General features: G+C 55.7%; 1 protein-coding gene across 1 annotated transcript; it reads right to left on the minus strand.

Moving 5' to 3' along the window:
- Positions 1–8,287: 8,287 nt before the first annotated feature.
- GRINA (glutamate ionotropic receptor NMDA type subunit associated protein 1) lies at positions 8,288–11,640 on the minus strand. The gene is made up of 7 exons (XM_030920936.1): positions 11,488–11,640; positions 10,083–10,485; positions 9,882–9,994; positions 9,608–9,808; positions 9,321–9,449; positions 9,086–9,229; positions 8,288–9,002 (listed from the first exon to the last, which is right to left on the minus strand). The coding sequence occupies exons 2-7, from the start codon at positions 10,459–10,461 to the stop codon at positions 8,853–8,855; spliced, it is 1,116 nt and encodes a 371-aa protein (XP_030776796.1). The 5' UTR covers positions 10,462–10,485; positions 11,488–11,640; the 3' UTR covers positions 8,288–8,852.
- Positions 11,641–12,414: the final 774 nt, after the last annotated feature.

The raw sequence follows: 12,414 nt of genomic DNA on the forward strand, positions 1-12,414 counted from the left end.
TTTTGCTTGGGATTTTTACATATATGTTTATGGAGATATTGGCTTGTCATTTTCCTTCCTTTTAATGAGCTTGTCAGAATTTGCTATCCGTGTATCAGTGTTACACTAGGTGTATTAGTTTATTGCTTTTTTTTTTTTTTTGAGTTGGAGTCTAGCTCTGTCGCCCAGGCTGGAGTGCAGTGGCGTGATCTCAGCTCACTGCAAGCTCTGCCTCCCAGGTTCTAGGTGTATTAGTTTATTAGCATTGGTAAAGTCTATAAACAGAATAGCTTAAACAGCAATATTTGTTCTTCAGAGTTCTGGAGGCTAGAAGTCTAAGATCAAGGTGTCTGTAGGGCCTTGCTCCCTCAGAAGGTGCTAGGTAAGGATCTCTTCCAGTCCTCTCTCCTTGCTTCTGGTAGTTCCTTGCCTTGTGGCAACACATCCCAGTCTCCACATGGCATTTTCCCTGTGTGTGTGTGTCTGTGGTCAAATTTCCCCATTTTATAAGGGCATCAGTTATGTTGGATTAGGGAGCCATCCCATTGCAGTCGACTTCATCTTAACCAATTACATCTTCAACAACATTATTTCCAAATGAGGTCACATTCTGAGGTACTGGGGATTAGGACTTCAGCATATTAATTTGTTGGGGGTACCATTTACCTCACAATGCTGGGCTCGTAAAATGAGTTGGTGAGTTTTATGAGATGAGCATCACCTTCTTTTTACGTAAGTCTTGGTAGGTTATGGGTTGATGTCTTACCGTTTTAGAACCATTTCAAGCGTTATGTATTCAGACATTACTTCTTCCCCATTCTTTCTACTCCTTTTGGGACTCTAATTATGGGTATTTGTGACCCTACTCCCCACATTCTCTTATGCTGTGTTCTCTATCCATTCTCTTTATTCTCTTCGTGAGTTTTAGGATATTTTCTATCAACCTGTCTTCCAGTTCACCAATAGTTCACTTCTGACTTGTCTAATTTGCTTAAACCTGTCTCTTGAATTTTGGTTTCAGTTAACTGTGTTTTTCTATCAAAGCAGCTCAATGTAAGCCGGTGCAGTGACTCACGCCCATAATCCCAGCACTTTGGGAGACCTCATCTCTATACAAAATAAAAATTTTAAAAAAGAAGCTCAATTTGAGTCTGGATGTGGTAATCTCATCACTTCAAGAGGTTGAGGCAAGAGGATTGCTTGAGGCCAGGACTTCGAGACCAACATGGGCAACAGAGTGAGACCCCCGTCTCCACAAAAAATAAAAATAAAAAATTAGGCTGAGCGTGGTGGCTCACACTTGTAATCCCAACACTTTGGGAGGCTGAGCAGTTCAACACCAGCCTGGGCAACATGGTGAAACCCCATCTTTACAAAAAATATAAAAAATTAGCCAGGGGTGGTGGTGCAAGCCTGTGGTTCCAGGTACTTGGGAAGCTGAGGTGGGAGGATCCACTTGTGCCTGGGAAGCAGAGGTTGCAGTGAGCCGAGATTGTGCTACTGCACTCCAGCCTGGGCGAAAGAGTGAGACCCCATCTCAAAAAGAAGAAAAAAATTAGCCAGGTGTGGTAGTGATCGCCTGTGGTCCTAGCTACTTGGGAGGTTGAGGCGGAAGGATCTTGAGTCCAAGAGGTTGAGGCTGCAGTGAGAAACAGAAGAGAAGAGAAGAGAAGAGAAGAGAAGAGAAGAGAAGAGAAGAGAAGAGAAGAGAAGAGAAGAGAAGAGAAGAGACAGGACAAGAAAAGAAGGAGGGAGGGAGGGAGGGAGGGAGGGAAGGAAGGAAGGAAGGCAGGAAGGAAGGAAGGAAGGAAGGAAGGAAGGAAGGAAGGAAGGAAGGAAGGAAGGAAGGAGGGAAGGAAGGAAGGAAAAGAAAATAATTAAAGAAAAGCTCGATTTGATTCTTTTTTTTTTTTTTTTTTTTTTTTTTGAGACAGAGTCTTGCTCTGTCGCCCGGGCTGGAGTGCAGTGGCCGGATCTCAGCTCACTACAAGCTCCGCCTCCCGGGTTTACGCCATTCTCCTGCCTCAGCCTCCTGAGTAGCTGGGACTACAGGCGCCCACCACGCCCGGCTAGTTTTTTGTATTTTTTTTGAGTAGAGACGGGGTTTCACCGTGTTAGCCAGGATGGTCTCGATCTCCTGATCTCGTGATCCGTCCGTCTCGGCCTCCCAAAGTGCTGGGATTACAGGCTTGAGCCACCGCGCCCGGCCGATTCTTTTTTTTTTTAAACAGGGTCTCACTCTGTCACCCAGGCTAGAGTACAGAGGTGTGACCATGACTCACTGCAGCCTCAAACTCCCTAGCTCAGGTGATCCTCCCACCTTAGCCTCCTGAGTAGCTGGGACTACAGACACACACAACCATGCCTGGCTAATTTTTGTTTGTTTTTGTTTTTTTGAGACGGAGTCTCGCTCTGTCGCCTGGGCTGGATTGCAGTGGCGCGATCTCAGCTCACTGCAAGCTCCACCTCCCAGGTTTACGCCATTCTCCTGCCTCAGCCTCCCGAGTAGCTGGGACTACAGGCGCCCGCCACCCCGCCCAGCTAGTTTTTTGTATTTTTTTAGTAGAGACGGGATTTCACTGGGTTAGCCAGGATGGGAATTTTTGTATATTTTGTAGAAATGGGGTTTTGCCATGTTGCCCAAGCTGGTCTCAAACTCCTGGGCTCAAGCGATCCTCCTGCCTATGCCTCCCAAAGTGTGGGGATTACGGGCATGAGTTACCACACCCAGCCCTTGATTCTTTTTATAAAATCCAATTGTCTAGGGAAATTCTCCACATTTTCTTCCACTTTTCTCCAATTCCATGTGTATTTTTCTTATCCACCATGTTTATTTAAAGTCCTTATTTGCTATCTTTAATCTCTGAGTCACCTCTAGGTCTGTTTCTGTTGTCTTATTTTTCCTATTGGTTTTCAGTCATAGGGTCTTTTTTTTTGAAATGCCTAGTAATTTTTGACTGAATGACAGGTGTTATCTATAAAAAATTGCAGAGGTCGTGGATAATATCTTTTTCCAGAAAGCATTTGCCTTGTCTGACTACCTTCGACCATTAGAGGCAGAGCTGAGCGGAGTCTGGGTTGTGGTTTTGCTAAAGCTCTGTCTGGTTCACATGTGACCTGGGCCAAGGCCTCTAGGTTTCTACCTGAGAGCCTGGGGTCTCGCCTGTGACCCTTCGCTGGGTGGGTCCTGAATGAGAATCCCTGTCTCCTGAGTACAACAGCTGTGAATCACACAGCTGCAACTCTTTCCTCACAGTCGAGGGCTCTCTCTTTACATCTGCTTATTACATTCCTGCTCAGCTACGTATACTTAAAGTGTTTTAGAATATTTTGTCTTGGCTGGGTGTGGTGGCTCATGTCTGTAATCCCGGCACTTTGGGAGGCCAAGTTGGGAGGATCGCTTGAACCCAGCAGTTTGAGAGCAGCCTGGGCAATATAGTGAGACCCTGTTTCTTTTTTTTTTTTTTTTGAGACGGAGTCTCGCTCTGTCGCCCAGGCTGGAGTGCAGTGGCCGGATCTCAGCTCACTGCAAGCTCCGCCTCCCGGGTCCACGCCATTCTCCTGCCTCAGCCTCCCGAGTAGCTGGGACTACAGGCGCCCGCCATCTCACCCGGCTAATTTTTTGTATTTTTTAAGTGGAGACGGGGTTTCACTGTGTTAGCCAGGATGGTCTCGACCTCCTGACCTTGTGATCCGCCCGCCTCGGCCTCCCAAAGTGCTGGGATTACAGGCTTGAGCCACCGCGCCCGGCCGTGAGACCCTGTTTCTACAAAAATAAAAATAAAATTAGCCAGGCATGGTGGTGGGCACATATAGTCCCAGCTACTTGGGGGACTGAGGTAGGAAGACTGCTTGAGTCTGGGAGGTTGAGGTGCAGTGGCCCATGATCTGTGTCCCGGTCTGGGTGACAGAGTAAGACCCTATCTCAAAAAAAACGAAAAAAAAGAGGAATTTTGTGTAGCAAATTTTATGTGTTAAGAGTGGGAGTTGGTTGCTTCAGTTACTGCTGGGAAAAAAAAGAGTGGGAGTTGGGATCTCAGGTCCCAACTCCTGGGACTCAGTTCAGTCCACCATCTTGGCTGGAAGTTCTCCGAAGAGAACTTCAGAGAAGTGAAGGAGTTTAAACAGGGCAATGGCATAATATGATTGTTCATCAGAAAGATCCCTTTGTGGTGCTGAGGACAGATTAAGGGCTGCTATAGAGGTGATCATGGCCTTCAGAGAAGGGCATAAAGTTGAGAGGTGTTCAGAAGATAGAACCAGCAATGGTCAAGGGTCATGATAGCAGTTGGGGTAGAGAGGAAGATTTTGAACTTGGTACTCGAGTCCTCCCAGGAAGCTGTGGATACCAGTGAAAAGCTGGCCAGAGTGGGAGGCAGGAGTTGCACGAGAGCCTCGGGTTTGGAAATTGCAGTGAAAGGGCCGGAGATGTGGATGACAGAGTGAAGTGGGTCCAGAGGGCAGAGGGCCCGCAGAGAGAAGAGGTACTCTCCACCAGTGAAGAGATGGGAGTTGAGAAGTTGGGGGTGGTATTTGCATTTTGGGCATTCTGAAAAGTCTCCAGTGTGTCCTACAAGCCTTAGACAAAGCAGACATTTGGGAGACATTCGTACGGTGTCTTGGTGCCAGCATGAGCCAAGCCATCCTGCTTCCTGGTAAGCAACATCTGGGCCCTGGCGGAGGAGGGGCCACCTTGAGAGCCTACAGGGCTGGGACCAGGTCCCCCAGGAGTCCTTCCCCTCCCCACTCCCACTGCCCCTAAGTCCGGGTCTCCCTGCCTGCACCATCACCATAGTCCTCACTGATCTTCCTGCGTCTACTTAAACCATCTCAAGGATGATCACTGCCTACAAAATACAGTTCAGACTTTTGAGCTTTTTACTTACAGCCTTAACTGGCCTCCTCAGCCCCTGCGACTCTCCCATGCGTCCTCTCCTTCTTCTACCTGCTTCCCCAAATGTGCCTCCTGCATTCCCTGGGCTTTAATGTTGCTCTCTGCACTCCTCAGATGCTGACGCTGCGCCAAGGTCCAGCAGAGAACGGCGTCCTCTGGGCCTGGTGAGGGCAGTGAGCATTCGTGCTATGAAAAGGTCATTCCTTCCTTTCACGTTCGACGCCTGCGGTGTGCCAGGCCCTGGACTAGGTGCTAGGCTGGATGTTAAAACTCACAGAGCACAGTCCCTGTTCTGAAGGTGCTTCCAATCCAGAGGTGCCAAACAGTGGCCCTGGTTAGCCAGAGGCAGTGGAATGGGGTTCCCGTGCCGTTTTCACCTGAGCTGGGGTCCGGAGCTGGCTCCCACTGTCTGTCAGGGTTTCAGCTGGCACCGTGGACTGGCGGCGCTGCTTTGCAAGGTGGGGAATGGGGTGGGGACTTGGACATTTTGTTCCATAGATATCTGTGTTGTTTAATCTTGAAATCAAGTGTGGGTTTAATATTTGCTTATGTACATAACTGTTTTTTGATTGAAAAATGAATTCTTTTATCTAGGTCTCTTTTGGGCCTTCATATAGTCAGTGACCTGTGTCAGCGTTCCTTGTGAACCCCCCGGGACAGGCCCATGCTTGAACAAGCCCGTGGCTGCTCATCGTGGGGGAGCATCCACACCCTGGGGCGTCGTGTTAAGAGGGTGCTGGACAGGACTTCTTTCAGGATTCTGCTTGAGGAATCTGGGGGAGGGTTTAGGGAAGCGGGACTTTGCTCTGGATTGGTGCTGTCAGAAAGCAGGCATCATTCTGCAATTGGGAGTCTCAATGCATCGTATTTGGAGGGAGGACAGACTAGAGCCAGGCCAGAGCTGTCAGCCATGAAGAGGCAGCAGCCACTCAGACCGTCCGGGACAGGGCACTGCTTGCCCTTTTTACAGCTTGGACAGTGCCCATGTTTTGTCTGTGTTCAGATGTGATTACAGAGGGGTCTTGCTTTTGTATGGATTCATCATGGTCACAGAGTAGTCTGATGTTGACGTTCTATGAAATTTTAACCAGGAGACACTGAGGGCTCTATCTGTGAGTGCCAGGCCGCTCCTAGCAACACCAAGGCCTCTATCTGTGAACGCCAGGCCGCTCCCAGCAACACTGAGGCCTAGAAGATAGGACCAGATCAGCTCCCAGATGTCAGCAACTGGTCTCCTTTCTACCTGAAGAATCAGTGTGGTGGCCTCACAGTTGCTACAGGTGCGTTCAGCCTCATGACTCCATGTGAGCACCCCGTGCCGATTCATCTGCCCGGCCACATCACCAGGTACTTGGACTCCTCATTTCACTCCATGGCTGGGACACAGCAGATAGCAGACCTCTCAGTTGCCAGACACATCCTAATGGCCTTCAGCTGTGCCCAGCCTGGCTTAATTGGTGCCTCCCGATGCTTCTGGAGGCATCTGTGCTCCCAGCTCCTCTCTGTCATGTCTCAGCGGCTTCTTTGTGGCCCACTTCACCTGTTCACAGCCCCCATGGCTTCCCCTGTACAGTCTCTTGCCAGACTCATCTTCCTAAACACAAACCCAGCTGTGGCCCCTGCCTGAGTGTGCTACACCTGCAGGATAGGCCCAAGCCCTCCTGTGTTCAGCCCTGGCCTTCTCTCTGGCGATGCGGGTCTTTGCTGTAGATCCTCCGGCCCCCTGGCCCTGCCCCACACCTCTGGACCTTGCCATCCCCAGGGACCCTTACTAAAGCCTCTCCCTCTCAGCCCAGAGTTTGTGTCTGTCTCGAACTCCTCAAGAAAACACTGTCCTGGCACATTTCACTTGGCAGTTATTCCTGAGACCACCCCCTGCCCCTGCACTGACGTTCTTGTTAGCCACATAAACACTTTATTCTACTCTTTCGTATAAAATCTTGAGGGGTCTGGGATATAGAGCTAGGCAGGTTCTTTCTCCTCCTCAGCATGCTGGAGCACAGGAGGGCACCTAGAGGAGGAACTGTACCTGCTCAGGAAATGGCCGGAAGGGGAAGTGGGGGAAGGTGGAGCCGTGTGGCCCACTTGCTGTTCAGCACGTGATTAGCCGCTGCAGAGGACAATGTGGACTCCAGGAAGTGCTCTGGTGGCTGGGAAGGCAGTGTGTGTCCCCACGCTGTAGGGGGCTGCAGCAGGGAGCACACTCATGACTCAGGTTGTGCAGGGTCAGGGCCCTGGGCTGAGAGGCAAGGGGACAGCAGGAGGGCAGCTGGAGCCACCAGTGGACAGATGGCAGGGGCCATGTACCAGGCTAAGGAGCGTGGACTTCATCCTGAGGGCACCACTGAGGGTTTTAGGCAGGCGGGTAGTGCAATGGACCTGATAGATGTTTCAGAAACACACCGCTAGGGTCCTGGTGGAGGGTGGGGCATGGAAGGAGGCCAGGTGAGGCAGGGGAAGTTGGGAGGGCAAGGGAAGCGGGGCAGCCCTGCTCTGGCTTGGAGATAAGGGAGCAGGAGGTTTCAGGAAGGATGAGCTAGGCCCTGGGCAGCCCACAGCTGTGGTGGCCGCGGATATCAGGGTGGCGCTGGCTTCATACACGGAGGTGCTAAGGGGACTGACTGGGTGGTGGGGAGGGGCCTTGAGAGATTCTCAGGCCACACTGCATGGAGAGCCTCGAGGCTGCAGTGGGAATGTCCAAGTCCAAGGTTGCCTCTTGGCCCGGAGCCGTGGGGCGTGAGAGCTCAGCAGGGCTCAGACACAGCCAGGTCCCAGGCAGTGGAGGGATCCCCTGCAGGAGTAGCAGGCGTCACAGGGCAGGAAACGCAGTACAGGCTGGGGCTGAGGGCTCCAAAAGACCAGGCCTGGGGAAGCCAACGGGCCCAAATGGCTGAGCCCTCAGTCTCTGTCCAGCTCTTGGACGGGACCTCCAGCCTGTGTTTCTTGTGGGGAGGCTAGAGAGAGGCAGGGACCTCTGTGTGAGGCAGGCCTGGGCAGAATGTCAGGGTGCCCACAGAGATGGACTGCACAGAGCTGGGGAAGCCCAGGGAGCACCCAAGGAGCATGGCAGGCTGCCCTGGGACAGGCCAGTGACCTGTGCCGCTGGCCCAGGTGACAGAAGAGTGAGAAGGCTACACCGTGCCATCTCCAGGGAGCACCTGGTAGACACAGCTAGACCACTCACCATTGGGGTACCCCAGCACAGGCTTAGCTCACTCTGAGCACCCCAGGGTCTCTGTCCATCAGTTGGGAACTCAACACACACCTTATGATGTAGCTGCGTGTGGGCAGAGGCTTGGCACTGTGTTAACCTCCACTTTCATTTCTGGTCCTGTGTCCCCATCCGCAGGGAAGGCCTGGAGGCCCCCACCCAACTTCATGTTGAAAGTGGCAGGGAGAAGAGTGACCCGGGAAGGCAGAGAGCAAATCCCATTTATTGGAATTTCACTGACAGCAGATTGAGAGGAAGGCTTCCCCCTCCCCTGAAACATGCCGTCCTCTCTGCCCTCAGGGCTCAGCACAGGGATAAGACCCCACTCCGCATGTCCCCAGAGGGCAGCACTCCAGGGGGAGGGGGAGGGGTGCTCTACGCCAGGCTGGGGAGCTGGGACAGGAGGGAAGACGTGCACCCTCACCTCTTGGCTCAATCCCTCTCCCCGGGACCTGGTGCTGCCCCCAGTCCCTGGGGTGGGCTGGCAGACAGGGCTCATGCAACAATGAGTAGACAGGAGGTGGCACAGAAACGTGGCCTTGTTGCCCCTTGGTGGGGCGGGAGGACTAAAGGGGCCATGCTGTGGCCACAGCGGGTCCAAACGGAAGTATCTGCAGTGTACATATGGGAGGGTTGGAGAGGGGCGTCCTCTGCCCCAGGCTGTGCCTGGGGACAAGAGAGAGGGGAAGGACAGCTGGCACTCCCGTGCCAGGGGCAGGGTCCAGGCCAGCCATGCCACCTGAGTGGGCACAGAGAGCTGGAGCTGGGCTACTCCTTGGCGCGGCCAATGATGGTGAGGATATACAGGAAGATGTTGATGATGTCTGTATACAGGTTCAGCGCGGCAAACACGTACTCTTCCGGGCTCAGGGACAGCTGCTTGTTCCCCAGCAGCAGCTGGGTGTCCACTGCCAGGAACTGGAGGTGACAGCACAGTGGTGTTGAGGGACAAACCTGCCCGCCCAGCATCCCGCCCCCGGCCAAGGCCGCCCCTCACTCACGCAGGTGAAGAGCAGAGCGCCCAGTGAGGCGTACACAATCTCCAGGATGCGGTTCCGGATGAAGATGCAGAGGATGGCGAAGATGAACAGCACCACCATGCTCACCAGGAGCACGCCCATGCACGAGGTGAAGTCGTAGCGGGTCTGCAGGCGGGGGAGGAACGGGCCATGGGGCTGGGCCTGGGAAAGCCGCTCGGCCCCTGCGGCCACAGCCCAGCCATGGGAGGCCCCTCACCTGCATGGAGAAGATGACGACCGTGAAGCAGACGGCTGTGGTGATGCCCACGGCCATGATGACTGCCTCGGTGTTGTAGAAGCTGGCGATCATCCCCACCATGTACGACAGGCTGGCGGTCAGGACTGACTGTGGGTGGGAGACACAGGCTGGCCTTGTGTGTGTGCCACCCCTGCCCGCCCCTGTCTCATGAGCACAAAGAGAACCAGGGTGACCAGGCCCGGAAGAGTGGGCATGTGGGACTGCATGACCAGACACGGGCCCAGAGGCTCAGGTTTGGGGGTTACCAGTGCAACAAGGTTCCAGGGGTGCTTTCGCCGGAAGTCCCCACAACAGCTGAGGACGATGAGGGAGATGAAGAAGACAGCATAGGAGACATAGTAGGTCCAGACGTTCTCCCGGACAAAGCTCTTCACTTCCCCAACAAAAGTGAACACAGACACCGTGGACAAGGTCACCGACAGCTGCAGGGTCAGCACCAGGAACACCTGGGAAAGGAGCCGCTCAGCGCCATCCGCTGGGTGCCACACCCCCCACCTCCTCCGAGATGCCCCCACCCACCTTGCGGATGAAGGCCTGTCGGATGCTCTTGTCATCCCAGTTGGTGGCAGGGAAGTCCTGGTTGTCATAGTAGGATGGGGGACCCTCCTCCTGGTAGTTTCCATGCTGGGGTGCTGAGGAGCAGACAGGCTGGGTCAGCACCACTCAGGAGCACCTCCCCTGCCCTCCCCGCCACCCCACCCCTCCCTTCCTGAGACTCACAGTCAGGGTCTTGTCCTGGGAAGGCCTGTGGCTGTCCATAGGGGTTGGGGGGAAAGGGGCTCTGGGGATATGGCCCCTGGGGGTACCCCCCTTGGGGGTAGGGGCCCTGTGGGTAGCCCTCTTGTGGGTAGGGGCCCTGTGGGTAGGCCCCTTGGGGGTAGGGGCCCTGTGGGTAACCCCCTTGGGGGTAGGGGCTGGGGCCATGGGGGTACCCTGGCTGACCGTAGGGTGAGGGCTGGAAAGGGGGCTGCGGGTAAGGGGCCCCAGGGTAGGGAGGCTGAGCATAGGGGGGCATGGGTGGCTGGGGCCCCCCCGGATATCCAGGGTTGGGGGGAGGATAGTTGTCCCCAGACACCAAAAAACTCTTTTCATGGGACATGGCCTCGGGCTCGGCGGTCCACCCCTAGAGCAGGCAAACAAGAAAGAGCGGAACAGTTGGCTTGCGCGACAGTGTCGGGACCCAGCCCTGCGCAACTCCACCTGCTTCTGGGAACCCAGGGGGAAGAAAGGGAAGACAGTGACCTTTGCCACGGGCTGTAGGGAGCCCCAGAGCCTGGGCCTGGAGAAGCGCGTGGGGCCCTGACCGGACCGGCGCCGTGGGGCCTTCCCAAGGCTCTAGGCCGCCTTTAGGGTGGGGGAGGGCCGGGCGAGGGGACAACCGCCAGCCTCGGGATTCGGGGCTTGGGTTGTTTGTCACAAGCAACCGGAGGCCTGCACCGCTGCCGGCGTCTCCCTGGTGGGAGCTCAGCGCGTGGGGGCTGGGGTCTCGGTCGGGGACGTGTGGGGTGTGCCCAGACCCTCCCCTCCGCATCCCGCCCCTTAAGCAGCTTTAAGGGGCCGGAGCCGGCGGCTATTTCTATCCCAGGAAATCCCCGGGCCATCTGTGACCAACAAGGGCCGGAGCCCCCCCACCCCCCCGAACCCAACAACAGGGCCCAACGGCCCCGGGCTCCGGGTGGGGGGATCAGGCCTGGATCGGCTGCCGGTGCCTGCCAGTGGGGTACGCCGGGAACAGCGGGGTGCGGGGGTGTGTGGGGGATGGAAGCGACCACGGAGCGTGCGGGGAACAAAGCGGGCGCGGGGCGAGGCGGGTAGGGGCTGTGGCCGTGGCACTGGCACCGAGGGCGGTTGGGCCCTCCGCGGGCCGGGGGCGCACAGGGTCACGGGTCCGGCAGTCGCTGCAGCGCGCCGCCCCCTCCCTCCGGCTCCAGGCCGCCGCGGCTCCCCGCCCCCACCACCGCCGCCACCTCTGGCCCGGAGCGGCCGCGTGCCCCGACCGGACCAACTGACCGACCCGAGGCGGCCACGCTCGGATGCGCAGGACCCGCGTGGGGGCGGGGGCGGGGGCGGCCGGCCGCGCGGCGAGCGGGTCGGACGCGCTCCTGGGCTCTGGCCGGGGACTCACCGGTGGCGGGGCGCCGCAGGCCGGTGAGCACGGTGTCCGCTGCGCGGCCGCGCGGTGATGGCCGGTGCGCCCGCACCAGCACCAGCACCCGCTCGGCGGCCGCTCGGCTGGGCCTGCGCCTGCGGCTGGGAAGACGCAGCGGGGCCTTGTGACGGGGCGGGGTAGGGGGCGGGGCCGGGCGAGCTCGGGGATGGGCGGGGCGGGGAGGGGATGGGCGGGGCGGGGAGGGGGTGGGCGGGGCGGGGCGGGGGTGGGCGGGGCGGGGCGGGGGTGGGCGGGGCGGGGCTTCCGCGGACCCGACCCACTGCGCCCCCTTGCTTGTTCCTTTTGGCTCCGGCTGGAGGCCCGCGCCCCTCACTGCCTGCCGAGGGGTGGGGTCGTGCGGTGGGCGTTGAAGACCCCTGGAGGCAGAAGTCTGGTCTGGTCAATTTGGCTGGCCGTTCGGTAGTTAAGAAATTTATTCCTAAATGCGGGATTTGCTGAAGCTGCCCGGGACTGACCATCCGTTCTCGGCCTTAAAACACAACGTTCACTTCTTTTCATCCAGGTCTATCCCAAATCAAGAAGCCTAATCGTTTAGTTCCCAAATTGAGGCCTCATGGTTTAATTGCCCCATTTTCTCTATCAGCCCAAACTCTGCCAGGCCTGCTACTAGAGACTTTTTTTTTTTTTTTTTTTTAATTCTTGTGGATACATAAGTGTATGTTTATGGGCCACAAGGGATGTTTTGATACAGGCATGCGTAATAATCACATCAAGGTAAATGGGGTATCCATCAGCTCAAGCATTTGTCCTTCGTGTTACAAACAATCCGGTTATACTCTTGGAGTTGTTTAAAAATGTACAATTAAATTATTTTTGATTACAGTCACCCTGTTGTACTAGCAAATGCGATGTCTTATTTTCACACTAGAGACCCTGGATGCT

Source organism: Rhinopithecus roxellana, chromosome 17 (genome assembly GCF_007565055.1).
Source record: "Rhinopithecus roxellana isolate Shanxi Qingling chromosome 17, ASM756505v1, whole genome shotgun sequence".
Lineage (NCBI taxonomy): Eukaryota > Metazoa > Chordata > Mammalia > Primates > Cercopithecidae > Rhinopithecus > Rhinopithecus roxellana.